The 27,347-nt window shown below is 39.0% G+C and overlaps 3 protein-coding genes across 4 annotated transcripts; all 3 read left to right on the forward strand.

Moving 5' to 3' along the window:
* Window positions 1–12: 12 nt before the first annotated feature.
* LOC117290278 (intraflagellar transport protein 20 homolog) lies at window positions 13–25,455 on the forward strand. Of its 2 annotated transcripts, XM_033771587.1 has the most exons (5): window positions 13–97; window positions 7,450–7,664; window positions 20,532–20,617; window positions 21,556–21,659; window positions 22,782–25,455. In XM_033771587.1, exons 2-5 carry the CDS (start codon window positions 7,478–7,480, stop codon window positions 22,861–22,863), a joined length of 459 nt encoding a protein of 152 aa, XP_033627478.1. In that variant the 5' UTR covers window positions 13–97; window positions 7,450–7,477; the 3' UTR covers window positions 22,864–25,455. The 2 variants fall into 2 exon arrangements, with proteins under 2 accessions (XP_033627478.1, XP_033627479.1); XM_033771588.1 differs by lacking the exons at window positions 13–97; window positions 7,450–7,664 and adding an exon at window positions 19,218–19,376.
* Window positions 38–3,849, forward strand: LOC117290277 (sigma intracellular receptor 2-like). The gene is made up of 3 exons (XM_033771586.1): window positions 38–376; window positions 1,961–2,111; window positions 3,493–3,849. Exons 1-3 carry the CDS (start codon window positions 254–256, stop codon window positions 3,774–3,776), a joined length of 558 nt encoding a protein of 185 aa, XP_033627477.1. The 5' UTR covers window positions 38–253; the 3' UTR covers window positions 3,777–3,849.
* On the forward strand, window positions 9,799–17,728 carry LOC117290280 (protein dispatched homolog 1-like). The gene is made up of 4 exons (XM_033771589.1): window positions 9,799–10,122; window positions 11,799–11,922; window positions 13,025–13,241; window positions 13,946–17,728. Exons 1-4 carry the CDS (start codon window positions 10,016–10,018, stop codon window positions 16,840–16,842), a joined length of 3,345 nt encoding a protein of 1,114 aa, XP_033627480.1. The 5' UTR covers window positions 9,799–10,015; the 3' UTR covers window positions 16,843–17,728.
* Window positions 25,456–27,347: the final 1,892 nt, after the last annotated feature.

Raw genomic sequence — 27,347 nt, forward strand, 5'->3', positions numbered from 1 at the left:
ATGGGCAAGTTGCTCAGCCAACGTTGTCGTATGTGCTGGTACCTGTTGATTTTGTCCACGGGTGATAAGAAACTGAAGTGTTGGAATGCTTCTGCAGGTCTGTAGTTATATTAGCTACAATTTCAACTTGTTTTTTTTCTTCAAGCAATCCAAGGGCGGGGGGTCGCAACAGAAGTTGAAACCATTTTGATCTCACTCTACCGATTCCACCAACACGTGTTTTTGTTTGTAATTTCTTAATAACCGCTGCAACATGGCCAAGGGTTTTACACGGTTTCTGGAATGGGTGGTGGTTGTCTACTTTGCCAGCCACATCCCAATTACAATCTTCATTGACTCGCAAGCCATTATGCCATCATGGTTCCACCCAAAAGTGGTAAGTACGAAGTGTTTTAATTTCAAATCCAAGAAATGTAGTAGTAGTACGTAGTAGTATGAATGAAGGGCCTACATTAAATAATATACACATAATGAATGTTTATGATGAGTGCAATGGTGCGAATATGTTCATGAATTGAAAGATGGAATGTTCTATTCAACGAGGCGGAGCCGAGTTGAATGGAACATTCCAGCTTTCAACGAATGAACATATTCGCACCATTGCACGAATGAAAAACATTCATTATTTGTTTTATATTAACATCCAAGTAGAACTTTGTCATTTTTATTGAAAGAAACAACTTTCAAAACAAACAATTTCAACTGTAGAAGCCGAATGCTAGTAATTTTACTATGCCTTCTTGCAGTAACACCTGCTGCGTTACCAAAGACACGCGAACGCAGTGATGTTTTTACTCAGCTTTTTCGATCCATCCGAAAAGTACCATTGCACGCTGGCAGCGTGCCAGCGTGCAATGGTACTTTTCGGATGGAACGAAAAAGCACGGCGAGTGACTCAGCGTGCAATGGTACTTTTATTTGCTATCACGTGACGGACAATCCTCCAATCAAATGGCAAGGATCTGCTTGGGTGTTATATAATAAATTCCATTTTGTATATTTATTTGGATGTTGTTTGTTAAAGGCAGTGGACACTATTGGTAATAAATTGTCAAAGACTAGCCTTGACAGTTGGTGTATCTCAACATACATGTTTGCATCAAATAACAAACCTGTGAAAACTTGAGCTCAATCGGTCATCGAACTTGCAAAATAATAATGCAAGAAAAAAACACCCTTGCCTTGTGTCACACAAAGCTGTGTGCGTTTAGATGGTTGATTTCGAGACCTCAAGTTCTAAATCTGAGGTCTCGAAATCAAATTCGTGGAAAATTACTTCATTTCAGAGGGAGCTGTTTTCTCATGATGTTTTATACCATCAACCTCTCCCCATATTACTCATCACCAAGAAGGGTTTTACGCTAATAATTATTTTGAGTAATTACCAATAGTGTCCACTGCCTTTAATTGTGTGGATGTGGGCCACCTCCATGCACTGGCTAAATTTGATCAGCTTTATGGGTTTAATAAACACTACTTAGCCGGTAATGATTAGTTGTAGTATAGTGCCATTTTGTCAGTGCTGACAAGTAGGTACGTACGAATGTAGGAGGAATTGCAGGAATTTGTTACTGCTGCATAGCTCAGCAGTGCAAGCAGTGTGCATTCTAGTACAGTAGAGTTTGAATTCCTGCTTAAACCCCAAAATATTATTTTAAAATTTAGTCAAACATTTTATTATGGTTAGTAATTACAATTTTTTCTATTTGTGGCTCCTGAAGTACATGTAGTCCACCTCAACAATTCTGGCTTGTCTGCTTTTGTCGCTTTTGTCAAAGTTATTAAGAGTAATGTAATTTGTAAAACCTATGGGATGGGTATTGCCTTTTTGACATTTAGACAAGTGGTATTGGTCAAAGAATGGAGCTATTAAAGTAACTTTAAAGTATAAATTGAATGCATTCATGATTGTCATTATCAAAATGCTATTCATATTTGTTTTCAATCATTTGTTTCCTAGCTTACAGATCTTGTGAGAGATTACAGTCTCGAAATGAAGGATGAAATGATGGCAGACCCCTCTGCCCATCCTTGGTTTATGTCATTCGTCTACGGTGAATGTCTCCTGCAGTTTCCATTCTTCTTTGTGGGTGCTTACGCCTTTTATATAGGTTTGTAATAACAATTACACCACTTACAACGTATTGTATTTGTTTTCATTTAAAGACAGGCGGACACTGTTGGTAATTGTCAAAGACCAGTCTCCTCACTTGGTGGTGCAGAGTGGACCCTTGCGCCACTCTACTCAGACCAATATCATACATGAAACAAGAATGGAACAGTGACACCAGATTAGAAATAATAAAGAAACTACAATTTAATAGAAGTACCCAACAATAATTTAAGTTGGAATTAATTAAAGGAACAATTTTCCCACATACTGTTACACTTGGTGTATCTCAACATATGCATAAGAAAAACAAACCTGTGAAAGTTTGAGCTGAATTGGTGGTCGAAGTTGTGAGATAATATTTATGAAAGAAAAACACCCTTGTCACACGAAATTGTGTGCTTTTAGATGCTTGATTTCGAGACCTCAAAATCTAAATCTGAGGTCTCGAAACCAAGTTCATGACAAATACCTTCTTTCTCATTTAAAGGCAGTGGACACTATTGGTAATTACTCAAAAAAATTATTAGCATAAAACCTTTCTTGGTAACGAGTAATGGGGAGAGGTTGATGGCATAAAACATTGTGAGAAACGGCTCCCTCTGAAGTGCCATAGTTTTCGAGAAAGAAGTAATTTTCCACGAATTTGATTTCAAGACCTCAGATTTAGAACTTGAGGTCTCGAAATCAACCATCTAAAACGCACACAACTTCGTGTTGCAAGGGTGTTTTTTTCTTTCATTATTATCTCGCAAGTTCGATGACCGATTGAGCTCAAATTTTCACAAGTTTGGTATTTTATGCATATGTTGGGATACACCAACTGTGAAGGCTTGTCTTTGGCAATTACCAATAGTGTCCACTGCCTTTAATCTATGCCAGGCGTTTTCTAAACACCATGCTGAATATACAAAAATGGAACACTGAAATGCTTTGAAATGCATTAAACAGATAGTAGATCATTCTGTTGCAATATGAAAAGAACTCCTCATAAATTTGTTTTTACCCTTTTTTTTTCTCAAGTTTTGTGAAAAAATCCACCGGAAAATCACTTGGGTGGGATTCAAACTTTTGCATTGCTAGACCACCAAGCTAGGTTGATAACTAGAGACAGTTCGGAACCATAGCAGCGGCTACCCTAGCTGGTAGCCTAAACCAATGTGTATACTCAGTATGCCTACTTTCTGAAGTTCTATAAAACAAAATCCGTAGCTATGGTACGTGAGCAAAATTTTCATCAACTGAAGTTGCATGATGTGTTTGGTCATGACTTGGTAACTGAAGAAATTCCTTAGATTTGAGCTGTTGTGCAGTTCAGGGAAGAACTTTCTACATCTGCCATTTATAAAAGTACATTTTTTTCCCATTTTTTGTCTTTTCAGGTAGTTGCAAGTGGGTGCGAATTCCAGCTATTATATACTCTGTGCACACTATCACCACACTACAGGCCATCTTTGCTCATGTCTTCTTCCAGGACTTCACCAACTCTCCTCACCCAGGACCAGTTACTTTAGAAGACAAGCTAAAATTAACAGCTATTTATATGCCTTATTTGGCCGTGCCTGTACTCATTCTGTTGATGATGTTGTTAAGCAAAGATTACATGCCTGGTGAAAAGGTGGCTAAGTCGGGTGCTGCTCGCTCAAAAAAGCAAAAGTCTCGCTAAAGTTGCCTTTAGACCCATTGCACAACGCTAAGCGCGCAAACACGCGCGTCTCCTGTTTTGGGGGTCAAAAAGTGCACAAAAGGATGGTACATGTGTTTACACACCAATGTGCCTGTAATCACATGTACCATCCTTTTGTGCATGTTTTAAAGGTCATCATAAAAACCTTAATTGATGACGAGTAACAGAGAGAGGTTGATGGTATAAAACATTGTAAGAAACGGCTCCCTCTGAAGTGACATAAAACTTGAGGTCTCGAAATCAAGCATCTGAACGCACACAACTTCGTGTGACAAGGGTGTTTTTTTATTTCATTATTATCTCGCAACTTCGACGACCGATTGAGCTCAAATTTTCACAGGTTTGTTATTTTATGCATAAAAATGTTGAGGTACACCAAGTGTGAAGACTAGTCTTTGACAATTACCAATAGTGTCCACTGTCTTTAACAGCCAAAATGGCGAACAGGAGACGCGCATGCGGTCTTTAGACCCCTAGTCTTGGCCCAAGATGTCGGTGATCAATAGTGGATAGTGTACTACGCACAGTTGTGAGTGCGAGTCAGTTAAACCATATACTGTAAGAGGGCATGCTGCAGCGATTTACCACTGAGCGTGTGCGCTGTACACCCTCCACTATCGACCACTGACGTCTTGAGCCGAGACTATTATTAGACCCCCCCTTGCACAATGCGCAGCACACTCGCTAGTCTTGATTGGGATCGTGTTTTTTGTATTGGTCAGCAGTAGAGGGGGCAGTTTTTTGAGAGAGTGACTTCATTTGCAAGGGGTCCAGGCCTGATACTTCACGGAGGCAACGGAGGCGATTGCCTCCGTTGCCCATTGCCATTGCCTTGGTGCTCCAGTAGAAATTTACAATTTCCTCATAGGGTGCCCTTTGCCACAGAGAAAATGCCTTGGTGCCCTTGCCCTTTCAAAAACGAAGCATACAGGCCTGGGGGTCTATCATCAGCCTGCTGTTGTTTTTTGTCAAAAACCCATGGTTGGGAAAAAAAGGTTAACTGTATTAACGGCACTGGACACTGTTGGTAATTACTCAAAATAGTTGTTAGCATAAACACTTCATTGATTACAAGCAATGGAGAGCTGTTGATAGTATAAAACATTGTGAGAAACAGGCTCCCTCTGAAGTAACAAAGTTTTGGAGAAAGAAGTAATTTTCCAGGACTTTGAATTCGAAATCAAGCATCTGAAAGCACACAATTTCGTGTGACAAGGGTGTTTTTTCTTCCATTATTATCTCGCAACTTCGATGACCAATTGAGTTCAAATTTTCACAGGTTTGTTATTTTGTGCATATGTTGAGATACACCAAGTGAGAGGACTGGTCTAACTGACTTGGGGGGGGTATAGGGTGGCATTCTGAAGAGCTTCCAGTTTATAAACAATGAAAATAATTATTTTGTACATCTGCCGACCAATTTATAGAAATTTGGTCTGTGTTTTTGTGTGTATTACATATTACCAACGATGCAAGGATTCTAACAAAATTAAATTATTGTATTGCCAGGTATGAATATAGTAAAATAAACTCTGCTCTGCAGTAGAGCTCTTGTAAAAAGAAAAGAATGTTTTTAATTTTTATTTGTGTCTGGTCGTTTTTCATGTATTTGTTTGAAGTAGGGCAACAGACAAAGCAGTGCGGTATGTTTGTTAGACCCGTAGACGCGTGAACTCTGTGCAGATATAAAGTAGGAAGTTTGTTGAACCTATATTAAAGGGAGGGTATACCCTTGGTATTTACCCCCCAAAAATTAATGACCATAAAAACTTGCTTTGTAAGAAGCATTTAATGTATATCATTAGGCTATGAGAAACAACTCCCTTCAAAGGAATGTTGTTTTAGAGAGTAGGATTCAAAAACACATTTCTGAATGAAACGTTTCTCAGATTGGTGTGTGTTCTAATTAACATAGAGGGAGTTAACAGCACTGGCAGTGGCATAACTTTTGTTGTAAACTGTGCAAACTCGCCGTCTAGAGCTGCTGGCCCCGGTCAAAAATTACGATTTTTTTTTCATAACGCAACCACCGCTAAGGATTGTCCATGACACATACGTGATCATGAAAAGCAAAGTGACTTGACTTCGGCTCTATCCAAAATATCTTCATGCCGTTGCAGTCAGACAGGGATCTAATTTTTGTGTTAAAGGGTCTATGTAAGTTTTGTAGGACAAAAAACATAATGTCCACAGATTTACACTAAACTTACACAGTTTGAAGATAATGATAGTAGAAAGCTTCCCTGAAAATACTACGTGCTGAGGTGCTGTAGTTTTGGGAAATTAGTAAAACAATGTCATGAAAATAATTTTCAATCATTTACAAACGTATTTACATGACATTGTTTTACTCATTTCTCAAAAACGACAGCACCCCAGTAAGTAATATTTGAAGGGAAGCTTTTATCTTCAAACCCTGTAAGTTTAATTTAAATCTATGGACATTTTGAATTTCTCTGCTCCGATACAATTTGTTTATACATGTATTGTCTATAATTTGTATACTTTGTTTGCTGCATCGTGATAATACTTTTACAATTTGCATCTCATCGTTTGTTAACTTGTTACACCGATGTGTGTTAGAACTGTATTCTCGGTACTTTCCCGAGTTCTGTGAAAACAAAATCACAGGCATATTACTCGGGTGTGTTTGGAACCCACGACCTTGAATTGTAGAGCAGTGTCGTACCAACTAGACAACCGAGATTGCCCGGTATGTCAGTTCGAATCCTATATTTTAGCAGCGGGTAGAACCGCAACGATTTAATAGCTGTTAAATTTCCAGCAACCTAAAGTTGCTTCTCCTACAGAGATGGGTGAAACAATAAGTACATTTTCTTTTATAGGATTTTGACAAAAAACCATGAAATACAGAACAGTGACAATAATTGTATTTCTTTTTTATAACAATTCAAAGAGAGACTCCGTGTATATGGTATTGCAAATCTTTTGTATCTCCACGTTACGTTCGTGTTGATTTTAGTCTTTGAGATTTACTGATAATAAAAATAGCATTTTCATCACAAATGTCATCACTTTCTCCAGAAGACGATCAGAGCATACTGATCGAAACGTCAAGTTGAGCCAACGGTTCTTTTTAGAACCACCCCAACTCATTTGGAGATAGTCATGGTGTTACCGCAAACCTTTCCATATATATGGCGCATTTCCACCATGCAACATTTGAACCTCTTAAAGGTAGTGGACACTATTGGTATTTACTCAAAATAAATATTATCATAAAACCTTTCTTAATTACAAGTAATGGGGAGAGGTTGATAGTACAAAAAAATTGTGAGAAACAGCTCCCTCTGAAGTGATGTAGTTTTTGAGAAAGAAGTAACTTTCCACGAATTTGATTTCGGGACCTCAGATTTAGAATTTGAGGTCTCGAAATCAAGAATCTGAAAGCACACAACCTCGTGCGACAATGTTTTTTCATTTCTTTCATTAATATCTCGCAACTTCGACGACCGATTGAGCTCAAATTTTCACAGGTTTGTTATCTTATGCTTATGTTGAGATACACCAACTGTGAAGACTAGTCTTCGACAATTTCCAATAGTGCACAGGGTCTTTATTATAACTTTTGTTGTTATGTATAAGCAGCAATACAAGACTAACATACTACGTAACATTCATCTCTCCACAGTGGTGTGTGCTAAAGTTAGTCAAGTATCATGAAACTTCCGGTGCCATTGAGCGGGCCCAGTTTAACTTTTCGAAAGTTAAGCTCAATCATGCCCGTGGACTGTCATCCCATTAAGGATGACGACACCCAACCCTATAGAGACTGGTCTCAGCCTAAAGCAAGAGTAGGAGTCAACATACTTTTTGCAAGGCCGATTTTCAGCACTCGTGATGAAGGTATGTCATGTTTACCAATAAGATTGAGTAATTACCCTTTCCACAATGTTTGCACAGCTACTTAGTGAAGTTTTTTTTTCTGTGGTCCAAGATGCATATACATTTTTAGGAAAACGTGCATGTTGAACCATGGAGGAAAAAATGGTTGAACCCTGGAGGAATAATGGTTGAACACAGTATAATATTATAAGCTTTGAAAAATGTTGTCCTTGTCTGTTTTGTGGCCAGCGGATTTGTCATACAGGCTTATAGTCTAAATCTTTCTGCGATGTATTTAATGATTACCATGTGTTATAGGCATATTTATGTTGTGTGCCATTGTTATTTTATTTTTTATTTATTTATTTTAATTTATTGGACAAAACAATAAAACAAGCACAGGCCGTCCAGGGAAGGGCAAAAAAAAAAAATTACATAAAAAAGATGTGCCCTCCCAGACCTAGCTCATGAAAAGCTCACATTTATATACTATACATTAAACACTCTAAAATTGTTAACGTACTGATTAATTATGTTTACCAATTGATCTAGTTCGCCGGTCTATTTGAGTGGTTGGCCTATTACATTTATATGAATCCCATAGTTATTATGAAATGGCAGAAACACTTTTCCTCCCCCATAAAAAAAATGAAATAAATTATCAAGTTAATTAGACCATGGAGGTAGAAAACTTATCATTGATGAAGGAATCAATCGGGTTAAACATTGGAAACTCGGATAAGCAAGGTATAGGCTAAGCAAGTTATAGGCTAAGCAAGTTATAGGCTAAGCAAGTTATAGGCTAAGCAAGTTATAGGGCCCCCTAGTGAGGAATAACGGCCTTGGGACCAATGGGAAAATACGATGACGTCTTTTCTCGCCACCGTCTGTGTCTGTGTGTCTTCTCAATAGCAAGGTTTCTCGATGGAATTTTCCCGGCAAAGGACCTATGAGTGTAATGCTTAGTTACGGTAAACACGTGCATGGCAACAATGGTGATACTTGGCTATTTTTGGTTTCTTTGTTGGCTTCTTCGTGGAGGACCTCTACATGGTTCCTTCTTGGGTCGGGGAAGGGGGTTGGGGGAAATTATTATTTATGAGAAATCAACAGATTGAAATAACATCATGAGATATGGTGGATATCTGTATAGCAGCATGGAGGAATAAATTATTCCTCCATGATAGAAGTACCTGTTTGGTTTGGGTGTAAACAGACAAATCCATGACCATAGCATTGTATTATAATAGATGTTAAATTTGCATCGAGGATAGGAATATTAATTTTGGGTGTTTACCCATCGAATCCCACCGAGTTGCATGCTTGTGATAATTTTTCACAGGACTCAGGAAAGTACTGAGTAATGCAGTGCTAACACACATCGGTGTATGGGCAAAACCACAATTTATATTTTCATAGCATTGTGTCCATCTTTATCCCAAAATAGCTCATATTGCACTGTTCATGGAGATATTAAAATATAATGAAAACATAAGTTATTGGCCGAATGCAAACATGGACTAATCATAAAGCTCTGCCAAGCAGATACATATATCTCGATACTCGATATTGTATTCGATTTGATCTCTGTTTAGACAATTAACGTGGTGGTTTTTTCGAAAGTGGAACGAGGGAAACTATGCCCTAGCAAAAAGTGAACGTTTTGACGACGACAGCGGGGGCTCGATGCGGTGGGGTTGAGATGGGTTGAGATGGGTTGAGGGGAGTTGTGCTCGAGGGAAGTACTATACGTGGTTGATCAGGGGGAAATATTTTTGGGAAAGACAGCGGAAAGGGTTCTCGAAGATATTTTATTAAACCCCTTAAGATTTTTTTTGAGCTTGACTTTGTGTTTGAAAATATGGAACATAAAATGTATTAGGATGGAGAAAGTTCCTGAATTATTTACCTAACTGTTATATGCGTTCAAAAAAACTTATGTTCACAGTCTAAAGACATAGTAAATAATGATCGAAGCTATAAAATGCATGTTCATGTTTACTTATCTTACACTCACCCAGCTAAACACAATAGTGTCACGAGGATCGCTCCGTGGAAGGGATGACGAAGCGTCTTCTATTGTTAATTATGCTAATTAAGGTCAAGAAACTTTCGCTTGAGTAAATTTGTTCGAGCATAGAGCAACCCCAACTCCGTCATAGAAGTGTGTTTAGTGGATGTGTGAATACTTCCGCCCAGTTTAAGTCATGGCCACAGTAACATTCTTAGATAGAATTGTCAAGGAGTTGCATGATAGGGATGATGAGGTGCTCTTTGAGATCTTAGAACCATCCGCGAGAGGAGTTTGTCTGTAGTCTTTAAGTGTCATCTGGTCTTGAAGGAAGACAGTCGGCACACCTTGTGAGAGTAGTATGGCATCATCAGTGATCAGTGACAGTGAACCCTCACATAAAAAGGCAGCACAATACCACGATGAAGGAACGGCCATAGAGGACGATGCAACAGGTGTATGCAACACGTAAGTCATCCAGTCGATTGTGGCTGTTCAACCATGGTTCAACCATGGAGAAATGGTTCAACCATGTAATAATGTTCCTTTGGTATCATGGTCACATCGATACAAAACCAGAGAGCATGGGTTGGGATGTGGACGTATAATATAATTAACTTGGAACAGTTTTGCAAATTTGCCAGCTAGGCCTAAAGTAAAAAATTAATTTCGTCTTGCTAGATTAGTGTCGATCAACCTATAGGCGTTCTTCCCTGCATTTTGCCCACGAACCTTAACGCAAAACCATTTGATGAGGGGAGGGGCGGGGATCACTAAGAAGATCATTCATTGCACTTTATTTGCCTTAAAGCCATTGGACACTTTCGGAGTTCACAGATTTACAAATAACTTACAGGGTTTAAAGAAGGTAATGGTGAAAGACCTCTCTTGAAATATTATTCCATGAAATGCTTTACTTTTTGAGAAAAAAAATTAAAACAATATCAATTCTCGATATCGAGATTTACGGTTTTTTTTTTAACACATGTCATGACACGGCGAAACGTGCGGAAACAAGGGTGGGTTTTCCCGTTATTTTCTTCCGACTCCGATGACAGACTTGAGCCTAAATTGTCCCAGGTTTGTTATTTTATATAGAAGTTGTGATACACGAAGTGTAGACCTTGGACGATACTGTTTACCGAAAGTATCCAATGGCTTTAAAGGATTTGGGTACTTTTTGTAACACAAAACATAATGTCTACAGATTTACATCAAACTTACACCGTTTGAAGATAATGATAGTAGAAAGTGTACCTTAAAATATTAGTTGCTGAGATGCTGTAGCTTTTAAAAACTGTGTAAGTTTAATGTAAATCTGTGGACATTGTGTTTCTTGTCCTACAAAAAGTACATAGACATTTTAATATGTATAATTTTGTTAACACTAATTTACTCCAAGACATAGATTGCCTTTGGTGTCACGTAACATTTTCTGGTCTGAATAATTAACAACTGCAATAACTGTAGTCATTAGGGTCCAGTCGACTTACACAAAGAATTTCAATCTACTCTTTTGGAACGTGCACGTTCTGTTTGACCGAAAATTTGAAGAAGCATGATTGAATTATCGTACAACAAAACTTTTATAAAGTAAGTCATATTTTCGTGACAAACACATAATATGGGCGTATAAGACCCTATGGGGGTCCATTTTGGTTAAGGGGTAGGAGGGGTAGATTTGCACAGATACATGTATATACATAGGCCTAGATACAAACACAAGTATACCAATACCGGCTCAATATAATATTTTACTTTCTCCCTCATTCTGTTGCTGTTCCCGAAATTCCCCTGTACATTATAACTGTTTTACCCGAATTCGGGCTCCACCCTGCACTGGACATCGCATATAAACACGGTGAAACGGGATTGTGGCACGTCCCACCTTCTGCAGCATGTCGTGCTCATATGCCTATAATTTGTTATACTGGGTGAATGCTTCAATAAAGGAATTGACAGTCAAATGTAGTTCTCAAGTGGTTATGCTTTATCCATTGTTGTAGTTCCACCTGTCTTATTAATGCAACTTCATTGTTTTGGGGTGTCGACTGAGACATGTGCGACACGCATCCGAATTCGCTGCACATCCACCCTAAATTAACAAAAGTCATTACTCCCTTATTTTTTTTTTCCATTTGTAGGTATGCAACAATCCTGTCTCGATTTTGGTATGTGATTTGCATTATCATATTCGCTATGATAGCTGCATACAGCACCATGGCGTTCACACTGTATGACATACCAGATTTCCTGGACCCCGTGAAGGTAAAAACTAACAACCTCAACACTTTGAAATGACTAAGAAACACTAATCCCTTCGAGATTATCCACTCGAGATTAAAGACTCTAGACACTTTTGGTAATTGTCAAAGACCAGTCTTCTCACTTGGTGTATCTCAACATAATGCATAAAATAACAAACCTGTAAAAATTTGAGCTCAATCGGTCATTGAAGTTGCGAGATACTAGTGAAAGAAAAAACGCCCTTGTCGCATGAAGTTGTGTGCTTTCAGATGCTTGATTTTGAGACCTCAAATTATAAATCTGAGGTATCAAAAACAAAATAAGCCACTTGAAAGGCGATATTTTGTCAAATATGGCGGCCATTTTGAAATTTGTGTTTTAAATGAAATCACTTTCGGAACAGAAATAGATAAAAGTTCACAGATTTACAAATAACTTACAGGGTTTACAGAAGGTAATGGTGAAAGACTTCTTTTGAAATATTATTCCATTAAATGCTTTACTTTTTGAGAAAACATTAAAACAATGACTCAATTCTCAATATCGAGAATTACGAATTTATTTTAAACACATGTCATGACACGGCAAAACGTGCGGAAACAAGGGTGGGTTTTCCCGTTAATTTCTCCCGACTCCGATGACCGATTGAGCCTAAATTTTCACAGGTTGTTATTTTAAATATGTAAGTTGTGATACAATAAGTGTGGGCCTTGGACAATACTGTTTACCAAAAGTGTTCAATGGCTTTAAAGCATCGGACACTTTCTGAACAGAACAAAAATTAAAGGTTCACATATTTAAAAAAAAACTTACAGGCTTTACAGAAGGTACATAAGGTTGAGAAAACATTAAAACAATATCAATTCTCGATATCGAGAATAACGGATTTATTTTAATACATGTCATGACACGGCGACACGTGCGGAAACAAGGGTGAGTTTTCCCGTTATTTTCTCCCCGACTCCGATGACCGATTGAGCCTAAATTTTCACAGGTTTGTTATTTTATGAATAAATAATTGTGATACACGAAGTGTGGGCCTTTGAAAAAAAAAAACTGTTAACCGATGTTTTGCGATTGCTTTAAAACAGCCACCTAAATGAGTAAATTTCTTCTTAAACAGGGTTTTGAGGCTCGAGGTACAGTCATCTCAGCCCGTCTGAAGAGCATAAGTAACACGCTCTTCCATTCGGATTACTACTTAACTCCGCAAGTTACTGTACCGAGTAGTGATGACAATGGGGCATCGTTGAGTAACGCCCTCGCCTGCAATCGAGCCGATGACCCGCTGACGATTACCGACAACTCCATATCGGGAATCCATTTTGGCACTTCTTTGTGTAAGTATCAAAACGTACACTTCTTCACGGTTTTTATTGTTTGTTTTCTGATTGGTATTGTCTAGTGGAATGGCAAATTTAATAAAAAAAATGTTATGCTATTTCGTGTCAGCATGTCCTTGGGCCATGCCATGCCCAAAATAGGGTGCCCCACGCTTATGTGTGGAGTGTTTTGCTGAAGCACCAAAAAGCATACACTGCGATCAAACTCATAAAAATGGTCTACAAATCCAAATGTACACTATACCTAGGTTAAAATAACACACGTTTCTGCCGAAACAATGGGAGACATTTGGGACGCTTGGTGGCAGCAGACTTACCAGGTAAAATCATAGAGTTAATTATAACTTTATGGGTAAAATCCATTGTTCTCGGTAATGTGCGCAAGCTCAGAACTACGTAAATAATGTAAATGTACCTGGTAACTCTGCTGCCACCTAGCGCCTCAAAGTCTCCCATTACACTGGTGTTATTTTAACACCGATGATAAGTTCGATAATTTTCTTGCTGTCTCACAACTCAAGGTGTAAATTTTGACACTAATGTCAAACGTGGTCACAAGAGTTCTTAGCAGTTTGGCCGGTGCCTGTTCTTGGCTTCACACAATATTTTCCTAAGAGTGTATGTACACCATGAATTACACACAGCAGACCATTCAAAATCACATGTTAAAGTTATACGTATGATTTATTTTCTTCTTTCAGGGGACTGGAATGAACAATTTCCCAAAATCGTTTTCGAGGGAGTGGATGGTGTCGATATTCTATCAATGGAAGGTATCAGATCAGTTTGCTCTGCAGAAAGAGACTTTGTCACATCTCACCCTAACTACAACTCCAGCTGCCTCTGTCACCAAGAAGGACATTGCTTAAGTACATGGTCCATCGGGAACTATGTTGCACTGCTATCTAATAAGACATCATGTCATGACATCAATGACAACGACGTCACCGTCTTGGTGTCGCTGTTGAGACAATGTGCGCCTTTCTTCCACGGACGCATTCGTTCAGAGTTGCAAGACGCAAGCGTCCCTGCTGAATGTGCACAGCACGACTACGCGATCCACTCTATACTCTTCTTCCTGCTACCGTGGGAGTTCAGCGAGACGATCGTCGCTAATGGTACCGTCCAGAAAGCCGAAGTGACGGTCGTGTTTTTCCCCATCAGCGTCTCAGAAGATACCGCTCTGACGACTATTTACTGGGATAACCTCCATCGATGCACCTGCTCCGATGGTATAACACAGATGAAAGCAGTCGAATTCTCTCTCAAGAATCCCTTATTTGCAACCCTTCTGTTTGCTGATTCGCTGTATCTTGGTATTGGTAGTGCAGTGATATTCGTTCTCATTTGGCTCTACACTGGAACTTTCATAGTCACCTTAGCAGCGATTCTCAACATGGTGTTTTCATTTCTAATGGCTTACTATTTCTACACTGTAGTTTTCGCCATGCCGTTTTTCCCCTTCAGTAATGTATTGACCGCGATCCTTATCATAGGGATAGGGGCAGATGACGCTTTTGTCTTCATTGACCTTTGGAAGAAATGTCAACTGGAAATGAAGGGGCAAGATCTTATCTTTGTAACCCGGGAGACACTTCGTCATGCCACAGCCACTATGTTTGTCACAAGTGTCACCACAGCCTCGGCACTCTATGCGAGTACCATAAGTGACATCACAGCAGTTAAATGTTTCGGCATCTTCGCTGGCACAGCTATACTTATGAATTTTATTCTAACACTGACACTCATGCCAGCATTTATAGTTCTGCAGCACAAAGTGTCCCCGTTGATCTGTTCGACCGAAGGTAGTCAAGATGATGACCCAAGAAACTCCAAACCAAGACAGAGGTCATGCCGACAGACACTGGTCGATTTCGCCAGCAAGCTCTTTGAAGAAGCACTACCTTCATTTGTCTTCAAGCTCAGATACTTATGGGCGATTATATTCCTTCTTCTAGGCGCTGGGGGCGCTGTGGTTATATTCTACAAACCTGGCCTCCAATTACCCAGCGCTGGAGAAAACCAGCTCTTCATCATCTCACATCCTTTTGAACAATATGACTTCATATATAAGGAACAGTTTGCATTTTCACTGAAGAACAGACCGTATGTTCCTGCATACATTGTGTGGGGCGTGGAAGCACTCGACAATGGCGACTGGTGGGATCCAGACGATGGAGGGCGTTTTACACCCCAAGAAAGTTTTACATTTTCCAGCCCGTCCGATCAACAATGGCTTCTTAATTTTTGCCATGACATGCAGAACCAGTCTTTCTTTAACTCAAACGGTCCATACAGTTGTTTCATTGAGAATGTTAAGATCTTAATGGAACTTCCTTGTATGGCTGACCCTGTGACTGGGCAAGATGCAACTCCTTGCTGTGGACATTCAATCTTCCCTTACTCCCCATCCGTCTTTAGAACTTGCCTTGATCGCTTCCACAGCACCGGCCTCGTCCCAAGTGTCAGATTCAAAAAAAGCAACTCCACTGTTGGTGTCATTGCTCTACCCTTCACAATGAGTTACAAGCAAAGCCTCCTGTACACGCTCAACGAAGAGCTGTGGACACAGGCAAACACGTGGGTTGAATTCCAACTCAAAACAGCCCCCGGGGCCCTCCAAAACGGTTGGTTCATTCCTTATACATATGACATTGCCTTCTATGATCTTCAGAGAAGTTTGGCCTCTGGGACAACCATGTCTATGCTTGTCACTCTCGGCATTGGATCTGTTATTCTACTGTTCTCAATACAAAACATCATACTGACTGTAAATGCAATGCTTACCATCACATGTGCGGTTTTTGTTACTGTTGGTACGCTAGTGTTACTTGGTTGGGAGTTGAATATTGTTGAATCAACTGTTATAACTCTATCCGTTGGGTTGTCGGTTGACTTTACCATTCATTATGGTGTTGCGTATAGAATGGCGCCTCATGATGACCGTAAGGGGCGCACTCTATACTTCCTTTCGACAATGTCAGGCGCCATCTCAGTGGCTGCACTTTCAAGTTTCGTGGCTGGTGCCTTGGTCATGCCGGCTACCGTTTACGGATACACCCAATTCGGAATCTTCTTCATGATTGTTATGAGCACCAGTTGGACATACAGCACATTCTTATTTGGGTCCCTCTGCTATATCATAGGTCCACAAAAATCCACAGGCGATATACCTTGCTCGTCATGTTGCGACTGCTTCGGGTACAGTGGTAGTCGCACCTCAGCGCCAGTCGATCAAGAAATGCAGGTTCAGGAGTTTTATAGTCCCAGCGAGCGCCCTCTCGCGAGAGAAAGTATCAGCACTATCACCAGGGGTAGGTTTCTACCCATCCAAAGCCCAGACAGCGTCATGAAACATTTAGAGGGACACATAACAACTGCTAACTGGAAAGAGAGTAATAGAGAGACTTACTTCCCAAATAATAATAACTGGCCCTCTACGGTGAGTAAACCAAAAGCAGGGGGATACTTGGAGCAATCTTCTTCAGTTATTTGTAGCCCGAAGCGATCGAGACACCCTGACCACTATGGCACAGATATACATTATAACTATAACGAGGTTCATTTTAATCCAGTTTATAATATAAATATGAGATAAATTTGTTAAAAGTCATTCTCGATGTGTTTTTAAACTTTTACGTTGCATTATTTGTCATCAATTTTGGTAAACATAGGCACTGGATGGACGCGTTTTGGTAATAATTGACCAGTTTTCTCAGTTGGTGTTACTCAACATAAAAAGAATTCATAACCCAACAAGGTTACTGTACCTAATATAACGAGGCCGCAAAAATCCGGCCTCGTTGTCGTTGATACCTCGAAAAGCCATGCTTCGACCCCACGGTATCAATTACTGTTATGTACCGTGCGGTACAGTATCTACATCTACATGTATACAGTTCTTGAATTCTAAGCGGGCCAGTGCTTTCGTAAAGAGCCTTGGGACAAGGCTACTCAGCACCATGTCTTCCGTGCGCTCCTGATTTTCTGCAATTATCTAAAAAACTAAAAACAAAACGCGTTCAGCTTTTGAAATGTCCACAGGTTAGTTTGATTGTATTTATAATCTAAATAATATTATTTATAAAGGACTAAGACAATCAAACTTTTAAAACAAATTGAAGCTTTTCAATTTTTCTTAAAACCATGGGTCAGCACGTGTACATTTCAGCTTTAGTACGAGTGACTATTAGTAGGCCCCCGTCACAAGCTAATGCAGTTTATTAGGCTTGCAACTGTTTGACATCATTCATAACATATCCTTGTTGCGTCCTCCAACGTGCAGCTCTAGCCCTATAAATATAGTATTTTTAAATTAATTTGCCAAATTAATTATGATAAATAATTGTGAAAAACTTGCATTGCAATAGAAACCATTATGGAAATAACTTGAATCAATCATAAGTTGATCATTTGAAGCTTGCCGTTCAGGACAATGATGGAGGACACACCAAGAATGGAGGACAGGATAACAGCAGTTTTAAAGATACGGCAATTAATTTCATGGTCATGTAAACGAAATGAGTTTGTGTCTTTTGTCTTGATTTTGTCCGAGTGTGATGCTTATGTGAGTTCCCTTTTGGAATTGGGGTGAATAGGGGCTTTTGCAACTTTTGAAATTCGACCTTAAGCCACTCAAGTGTCCATAAATCCACCAAACAACATCGTAGCGCAACACAAGATGTGTCAAAACGTGCAGAAATTAACGGTGAATAGAAACGAACAATTAAATTTTTTTATACTATATTAGGTTCCGATAAATCTGACCATTTGTAAGTGTTTAGATACTTTATTGGCGCAGTTTAGTATGGCATCGCAGGGTTTGATAATAAGTAAACCTCGTCATTGGTTGCGCTGCCTATAGTAGTGTATTACTTTTAAATACATCAATCACATATTACTTTCAATGGTAGACTGTTTTTTAATGTAGAGATGTTGAGTCTGAAATAAACGTCACACTAATACACACCTCATGAGGTCATCATGTCACCACTAGGTTTGTTATGGTTTTGAGTTCTTTAATGCCTGCTAAGCTGTTGTCTTACCACGGGGAGCACAGGGGCACGTGATGCCCGTAGCCCCGGGTAGGTCTACCCCACCTTTAAAATTAGATTTTCTTTTTAAGTCTCATTGCTAAAGTAAAAGGTTCAATTTGTATTAAGCTTAAAGTGTAACTTTCTTAATACTTGTTCAATATTTATCTGACGTTACATTATATAATTATCTTAGACAGTTTCGCTATTCCTATTTGTTGAGAGCACGTCACGTGGGGGTGTTTAAACGGTTGTTAATGACTACCTGGAGCTCTGTTAAAATCGGTTGTAGTCGGATACTAGGCGCTAGTCTTGGTGCAAGACGTTTCTTGTTACGAGCGATGCGGGCGCTGTCGGTGGGGGGGGGGGGGGGGGGTTGCAACATCACATACATGTCTACACCTTTTTTTGTGGGTGGGGGATACACAATTTATCGGCGCGTTATTCGCGTCGCCCGTCGCAAGATTATCTTTATATGAAGGCCAGATGTATCAATTTTATTGATTAATGTGCGCGCAATTTTTTTCTTTTTTAGGGGGGGGGGGGGGGGGCATGGGTATGAACAAGAATGTAATGCTGTAGCACGGTAGCAAGTCGGTGCTGGAAAAACCTCGGAGTGTTTTTTTACCCCATAGCAAAAAATCTGTACGGTTGACCTGCCAATTTTTTTAAAGAAATCTAAAGTTTAGATGTTCGTGGATATATTTGATTGGTTTTTTTTTGAAGAGACGGGGGACTTTAAGGTACTTTTTAAGTATGTTTAATAAATGACTGGTTGTTGCTTTTTAAGTTTTATTATATAATGTTTAGCAAGTGCACAAAACAGCGCCATCAATAGTGACATTTTAACGATTGAAGCTGGTGTACAGCAATTTAAGTGGCAAACGCACAGGTTACGATGAGGCAGATGTAACAGTGTTCCCGAGTACCAGCGAAATTCCTGACTTTCCTGAAAACATCAACCGGTAAACCATGGCGGACGAAGCTGTTGCCAAGGCAGGCTTACATTTCGATGAACTGAATAAAATAAGAGTTCTAGAACCTGAAATTCACCAACAAACGACGGAGTTGAAAGAAGAATGCAAGGAGTTTGTTGAGAGTGAGTATGGTTATTTGTTGCAGCTGAAATTTGCTTAATACAAATATTAATAGCACCCTCCCTAACAAAAAGCTACTGTAAAAAAACAGTTAGTTGCACACACTGTGCAACTGTCATTCACGCTGCCATTGTATTGTATTTTGTAGGTAAACTTGGTGAACGGGGGGTGGGGGGGGGGGTGAGGCAGGGGAGGCAGAGGGCAGATAAGTTGGTAGCTTCCATCCTAAAACTTTCCACATAAATTCATGTTAAGCACAGCCCACACTCTACACAGGAACAGGTATGGATAACCTTCCGTTCCGTACGGGCACCAACTAAGTGACCATACATACCAAAACCATGCCACCACTTTTTCACTCATTTTTAGTTTTACAAAAAGGATCTCATCTAATGATCTAATTCTAATGAGCATGATGAGTTGAGGTAAATTTATAGATGGATTATTTCATATCAAATAAAAATGTGGTGGGGCCATACGGAAACTTTTCCATTAATTGCTGTAATTGTGTGTGTAGATGTACCGTAGTGTAGTGTAGTGTGTAGCTGTAGGGTAGGCCTAGCATTATATAAAAAGAAAATTTCACAGAATGGCCTGAGTCTTGACCACATGCAGGTCCGTGACAGTGTGACAGTTTTTTATAGTTTTTATTTAGTGTGATAATTTTAGTTTAGTGTTTCTGTTTTAGTCTGGTTCCATGCCAACATTATTATCCATATGACTTTGTCATGAGACGGGAATACTATATTGTATAAGACCATTTTGTGAAATTTACTTAATATTTTAATTTAAATAACTCCATCCATGGCCCGCATGGGCATGGGTCCACAGAAATACTGGGACTAAAAATAAAAGAAGTGCAAGTCTAAATTTGGAGGGTTGTTAAACATTTTAAAATTCAGACTCGCAACCCTTGCAGTTGCCCCCCCCCCCCATACCCTTCACCAAACATGACAATGATCAGCAGGAAAGAAAAGGCACATGTATAGTTGGATACAACTAGAATAATTCCCTCCTCCCACAAATTATTCTGCTTCACCCCTCCCCTCCCAAATTAAAACATCTGTTTACAACATTTGTGTTACTGTTGACATTGTCAAAGGTCACTTTGTTGATTCTGAAATTTTTTAACTATTTGTTTGATTTGTATTCGTCAGAAATCGATGGTTTTCAATCTATTGTTGGAGGCTTCATCGAGATGGTAGATGGCCTTGCGCAGGAAGTGGAAAAAGAAAAAATGAAGGTATAGTTCATTTGAAAAACATTGCTTTGTTGGAATGAACTAGTTGACTAGTAAATTGACAGTAACACAAAGCTGTGTGTGTTTTTTGTTAAAGGCACTGGACACAATTGGTAGTTGTCAAAGACCAGTGATCTCACTTGGTGTATCTCAAAATATGCACAAAGTAACAAACCTGTGAAAATTTGAGCTCAGTTTGTCATTGAAGTTGCTAGAAAATGATGAAAGAAAAAACACCCTTGTTGGACGAATTTGTGGGCTTTCAGATAGGAAAAAAAGACTTCTGACTTTAATATTTTAGTGAGATATTACCTCATTCTCAAAAACTATGTTAGTTCAGAGGGAGTCGTTTCTCACAATGTTTTATCATTAGCTCTCCAATGCTTGTTACTAAGTCAGTTTTAAGTTAAACTTTGTTTTGAGTAATTACCAAACGTGTACTATCCCTTTAAAGGCAGTGCACACTATTGGTAATTACTCAAAATAATTATTAGCTCAAAACCTTACTTTGTAATGAGTAATTGGGAGCTGTTGATAGTATAAAACATGATGAGAAACAGCTCCCTCTGAAGTAACGTAGTTTTCGAGAAAGAAGTATCTTTCCACGAATTTGATTTCAATACCTCAGATTTAGAATATGAGGTCTCGAAATCAAGCATCTGAAAGCGCACAACGTCATGTGACAATGGTGTTTTTTTCTTTTATTATTATCTCGCAACGTCGACGACTGATTGAGCTCAAACTTTAACAAAGGTACAGCAAGTGAGAAGACTGGTCTTTGGCAATTACCAATAGTGTCCAGTGTCTTTAAAACAGCTTATTATGCAAAGCAGATTGGTAGGCACCATGTGAGTAAAGGTCTAGGGCCTACCTCCTATACTGTATGAATCAAATTTCTAGAGTCATGTTTTATTAAAATTGGCAATGTTTGATTTCACCAGGCTATTGGATCTCGAAACTTGTTAAAGTCCATCGCAAAGCAAAGAGAAGCACAGCAACAACAACTACAAGCACTCATTGCAGAGAAGAAAACGCAACTAGAAAGGTAAGATTCAACTAGACATAAAACGTGTTCAAACTGGTATGAATGAACGAAATTCAACTAATACAAATAACAGACCACAAAACTATCATCCAATGTTATTTTTCGATTTGAAAAGGAACAACGGTGATCGGTCGATGAAAAGTAATTTTTTGAGGTATGAAAATAACTGATCCAAACTTAGGACGGGTTCAGTTTCGTATCCAAACACGCAGGACGCACTGAACCCATCCTAAGCTAGGATTAATCTTAGCGTTTCGTGAAATCGGCTGCATGTTTTTGATGAGATTTTGTTCAGCAGCTTCCCTTACAAATCTCTCTGAGTGTTCTCTAATGAACAATGGAAAAACATACTTCTCGAGAGTCGCGATGAGCCTCTAGATTGAAAATTCACATTATATTATATCAAATTCTTACATACCGCATTTCACAATAACCGTCTTAAAGGCTTTGGATACTTTTTCAAAATGTCCATAGATTAACATTAAACTTACAGGGTTGGAAGATTGTGATAATGGAAAGCTTCCCTTCAAATATTACTTACTGAGGTGCTGTAGTTTTTGAGAAATGAGTAAAACAATGTCATGAAAATATGTTTGTAAATGATTAAAATAGTTTTTGTCTCATGATACGAAAATTATTTTCATGACATTGTTTTACTCATTTTCCAAAAAATACAGCACCTCAGCACGTAATATTTTCATGGAATCTCTCTACTATCATTATCTTCAAACTGTGTAAGTTTAGTATAAATCTGTGGACATTGTGTTTTTTGTCCTACAAAAGTTACATAGACCCTTTAATGCGTATTACATTAGTACCCTGGTCATTGAGAAAATTAAAATCCCTCTAATCTTTCTCAGCTCCTTGGGGAGTACACAACCTGTTATGGGCAACCTTAGCACTCTAAAGGCCAAGTCGCACTGCAGCTATAACAAAAATGATAACAATCACAACGCAAAGAGAACGCATTCTATTGGTTGAATGAGCGTGTGCGCATTCTACGTGGAGCAATTCAACCAATAGAATGAGTTCTCTTTGCGTCGTGATCATTTTCGTTATTGCTGCAGAGTTACTCGGTCTTAAAGGTTTTAAATACTAAAACATACATGTACACTTTTACAGATATCGGATACAAACAGCGGCGTTACAGAAGGAGGAGGCAGAACAAAACGAATTCATCGAGCAGTTCATTCTACAGAAATAATCTAATGTGGAAAAGTACAGTTTCGCAAACTTATTGTATACAGGCACAATGGTACACTTTTCGGTGACACTAGGTGGCAGCAGACTTACCATGTAAATTCATTGTTCTCGTGTGTGCGCAGGCACAGAACTACAAAACCACTGGAGATTCACCTTGAAAGTCTGCTGCCACCTAGTGATTGAAAGTCTGCGTGTGGAAAATTTGTTGACTAGTTTGATATTAAAGGGACACGTTGCCTTGGATCGAGCAAGTTGGTCTTTGAAAATATAATGTCCATACAAATATGCCCCGAAGTTGCATGGTTTTCCGACCGTGTTAGTTCGCTACTTAAAAAGAAAAATGTATATTTCCAAGGCAACGTGTCCCTTTAAAGGGTGCTTTACTTTTGGTTGAGATATTTTTTAGATCGGGAAACCCTTTTTTAACATTTCAACGAGAAATTGACACATGGCAGTGGTTTCCAGTTGGGTCAACTAGTTTCCAGTTGGGTATCATGAGCTTTTTTCTAGTTAGGCATCAGCTGGTTTCCAGTTGGGTCAACTAGTTTCCAGTTGGGTATCATGAGCTTTTTTTCTAGTTAGGCATCAGCTGGTTTCCAGTTGGGTCAAGTAGTTTCCAGTTGGGTAACATGAGCTTTTTTCTAGTTAGGCATCAGCTGGTTTCCAGTTGGGTCAGCTAGTTTCCAGTTGGGTATCATGAGCTTTTTTCTAATTAGGCGTCAGCTGGTTTCCAGTTGGGTCAGCTAGTTTCCAGTTGTTATCACGAGCTTTTTTCTAGTTAGGCGTCAGCTGGTTTCCAGTTGGGTCAGCTAGTTTCCAGTTGGGTATCATGAGCTTTTTTTCTAGTTAGGCATCAGCTGGTTTCCAGTTGGGTCAACTAGTTTCCAGTTGGGTATCATGAGCTTTTTTCTAGTTAGGCATCAGCTGGTTTCCAGTTGGGTCAACTAGTTTCCAGTTGGGTATCATGAGCTTTTTTTCTAGTTAGGCATCAGCTGGTTTCCAGTTGGGTCAGCTAGTTTCCAGTTGGGTATCACGAGCTTTTTTCTAGTTAGGCATCAGCTGGTTTCCAGTTGGGTCAGCTAGTTTCCAGTTGGGTATCATGAGCTTTTTTTCTAGTTAGGCATCAGCTGGTTTCCAGTTGGGTCAGCTAGTTTCCAGTTGGGTATCATGAGCTTTTTTCTAGTTAGGCATCAGCTGGTTTCCAGTTGGGTCAGCTAGTTTCCAGTTGGGTATCATGAGCTTTTTTCTAGTTAGGCATCAGCTGGTTTCCAGTTGGGTCAGCTAGTTTCCAGTTGGGTATCATGAGCTTTTTTTCTAGTTAGGCATCAGCTGGTTTCCAGTTGGGTCAGCTAGTTTCCAGTTGGGTATCATGAGCTTTTTTCTAGTTAGGCATCAGCTGGTTTCCAGTTGGGTCAACTAGTTTCCAGTTGGGTATCATGAGCGTTTTCTAGTTGGGCATCAGCTGGTTTCCAGTTGGGTCAGCTAGTTTCAAGTTGGGTATCATGAGCTTTTTTCTAATTAGGCGTCAGCTGGTTTCCAGTTGGGTCAGCTAGTTTCCGGTTGGGTCAGCTAGTTTCCAGTTTGGTCAGCTATTTTCCAATTGGGTATCATGAGCTTTTTTCTAATTAGGCGTCAGCTGGTTTCCAGTTGGGTCAGCTAGTTTTCAGTTGGGTCAGCTTGTTTCCAGTTGGGTCAGCTAGTTTCCAGTTGGGTCAGCTAGTTTCCAGTTGGGTCAGCTAGTTTTTAGCGAGTCAACTTCAAAGTCAGTGAACTCCCAGATTGTGTTAAACTGTTGGGGTCAATCAGCCGCTTCACACAAAAGCAATTTAGCAATGATCCCTTGCTAAATGGATTTTACCCGGGCCCAATTTCATAGAGCTGCTAAGCACTAAAACTATATTCAGCTGTTGTATGCTTACCTTGAAAATCACATAGAAATTTGGTTAGGAAATCCTGTTTTTATCAAGGCAAGCATTTCATGCTAAGCAAATTTTTGTGCTTAGCAGCTCTTTGAAATTGGGCCCTGGTTACTATGCTGCCAGGTAGCGCCCCAAAAAAGTCCCCATTGGTTGGGACTGGTAGAGTGGTAGTGTTGCACAGAAAGACCCTGTTCTGTATAACTGTTCATATTGAGTTTACATTTTGTTCAATAACGTGCAATGTCAATGTAGACATGGTCTGTACATAAAATGTAAATAGTTTCATAACTTAGATAAAAGGTTTTGCCGAAGTTCTTCATAACACCTTGTCGACTATTTTGTTTAAATATACTCGCTATTCATTGATCTTTAACCGCTATTAAAGGATTCTGGTACTTTTTGTAACAGAAAACACAATGACCACAGATTTATATAAAACTTACACAGTTTGAAGATATTGATAGTAGAAGGCTTACCTTACCTTGCTCAAGGAGATGTAGTGTTTGAGAAATAAGTAAAACAATGTCATGAAAATACGTTTTTACATGCTAAAATAATTTTCGTCTCGTGATCACTGAGATAAAAATCATTTTTGTGACACCTTTTTGTTTTATTCAATTCTCAAAAACTTCAGCACCTCAGCAAGTAATTTTTTCGGGGAAGATTTCTACCATCATTATCTTCATACTGTGTAAGTTTAATGTAAATCTTTGGACATTGTGTTTTGTGTCCTACAAAAGGTACCCAGACCCTTTAAAGGCAGTGGACACTATTGGTAATTACTCAAAATAATTATTAACATAAAACCTAATTATTTGGTAACGAGTAATGGGGAGCTGTTGATGGTATAAAACACTGTGAGAAATGGGTCCCTCAGTAACATAGTTTACGAGAAAGAAGTAATTCTCTCTGAATTTGATTTCGAGACCTCAGATTTAGAATTTGAGGTCTCGAAATCAAGCATCTGAAAGCCCACAACGTCGGGTGACAAGGGGTTTTTTTTCTTTCATTATTATCTCGCAACTTCGACGACCGATTGAGCTCAAATTTTCACAGGTTGGTTATTTTATGCATATGTTGAGATACACCAAGTGAGAAGACTGCCTAATATGCTGTTCAATAAGCACCGAGTGATATGATATATAATTAAACTTTCGTTGAATTTGTACCCATGGTTGTGATATTGACTATCAGTTATTCCAAATTATTACATTATTGCAATCAAGATTTATTATTATCTACAATTTTTGGGGTATTTTATAGCAAAAAATTCCAACAAAGTACATTACTTTGTCAGACTGTAATTGTTTTCACAATCTTAAGCCATCTTGTGGCACAGCTTTGGCACCCTGCCTTGAAAATTGCATATTATGACCAACGTCGGTTCAATGCCGGCCCAATGGTGCGCCGTTACAAAATCAGTAGGCCTATTGGCACAGAACAGTTTTTTATACCATTATTTGCCAAAATGGTGTGCCACTTGGAAACCAGTGTTGGCCCAAAACAAGTTTTCTATACCATTTTCCTAAAATGGCTTGGCGCTAAAAAAAAAACAGTAAACAGATGTCAGAAAGTAAAACTTTCATTATCAGACGAAAATTCAACCAGCATTTTAAAAATGCAAAAAGTATATCAAATATAATGTTAAATTTAAATAAAATTACTTTGCAATAAAAAAGTCCATTACAATAAAGTGTAGTTGTCCATGATAAAAAAAATACAACAAATGAAAAAACAGCAGCAATGAATACATTATTTTAAAAATGAATGCTATGTAAAAACCATTAAAATAATAAATACATTTTAGCACAGTTTTTTTTTTTTAAATAGTATTCGGTTTCTCTAAATGCCGGTACCATCAGGGGTCGATTTCACAGAGAGTTAGGACTAGTCCTAGGAGATATAAGAAACGTATGGCTAGTCCTACGTTAGGACGATTAACTCTTCCTCACTCCAGATAAGACTAGTCTTAACTCTTTGTGAAATCCACCCCAGGTTCAATAGCTTGCATGGCCTAATTCCTTTTTAAATATCAAGTCGGTTTAGTAATTAGAACATTATTTTCTTTACCGTTTTGCCAAAACCAGTATTGACATGATTGGCCCAGAAAAAGTTTTCTATATGACACCATTTTTATAAAAATTGTGTGCAGCGACAAAACCAGTATTGGCTCAATGAGAGGTTTTCTGCCTGTTTTCCCAAATGGTGTGCCGCAAAACCAGTATTGGACCAGTGCAGGTTTTCTACCGTTTCCCAAAATAGTCTAGACCAGATTTCCAAAAAGGGCTCTACTAGTTAAGGAAGTGAGCGGCATTTTTGAGTAAAAGTTGGTAACATACCTGATTTAACTAATTTGGGGGTGCTGAATCCGAAAATAGTGGATACCAAGGCTAATTTTTGGTCTTTCACCCTGAAAAATCAAATTTAAAACAATACAGACAACCCAGCAGACGACGGACTTCTCACGTGAAAAATATTCAGGTTCTGCTGTGGTTCCATATCGATGTTGTCAGGACACCACACAGGGCAGGTACCCGGGTGCAGGTCAGGTATCCGTAACAAACTT

Source organism: Asterias rubens, chromosome 5 (genome assembly GCF_902459465.1).
Source record: "Asterias rubens chromosome 5, eAstRub1.3, whole genome shotgun sequence".
Lineage (NCBI taxonomy): Eukaryota > Metazoa > Echinodermata > Asteroidea > Forcipulatida > Asteriidae > Asterias > Asterias rubens.

Bases quoted from the DNA above. Each gene is read 5' to 3' on its own strand.
- LOC117290277 (XM_033771586.1), top strand. From the start codon at position 254: ATGGCCAAGGGTTTTACACGGTTTCTGGAATGGGTGGTGGTTGTCTAC. The intron at 377-1,960 runs GTAAGTACGAAG...TTTGTTTCCTAG, and splicing joins CATGGTTCCACCCAAAAGTG to CTTACAGATCTTGTGAGAGA. The intron at 2,112-3,492 runs GTTTGTAATAAC...TTGTCTTTTCAG, and splicing joins TGCTTACGCCTTTTATATAG to GTAGTTGCAAGTGGGTGCGA.
- LOC117290278 (XM_033771587.1), top strand. From the start codon at position 7,478: ATGAAACTTCCGGTGCCATTGAGCGGGCCCAGTTTAACTTTTCGAAAG. The intron at 7,665-20,531 runs GTATGTCATGTT...TGTATTCGTCAG, and splicing joins TTTCAGCACTCGTGATGAAG to AAATCGATGGTTTTCAATCT. The intron at 21,660-22,781 runs GTAAGATTCAAC...ACACTTTTACAG, and splicing joins AAGAAAACGCAACTAGAAAG to ATATCGGATACAAACAGCGG.
- LOC117290280 (XM_033771589.1), top strand. From the start codon at position 10,016: ATGGCATCATCAGTGATCAGTGACAGTGAACCCTCACATAAAAAGGCA. The intron at 11,923-13,024 runs GTAAAAACTAAC...CTTCTTAAACAG, and splicing joins ATTTCCTGGACCCCGTGAAG to GGTTTTGAGGCTCGAGGTAC. The intron at 13,242-13,945 runs GTAAGTATCAAA...TTCTTCTTTCAG, and splicing joins CCATTTTGGCACTTCTTTGT to GGGACTGGAATGAACAATTT.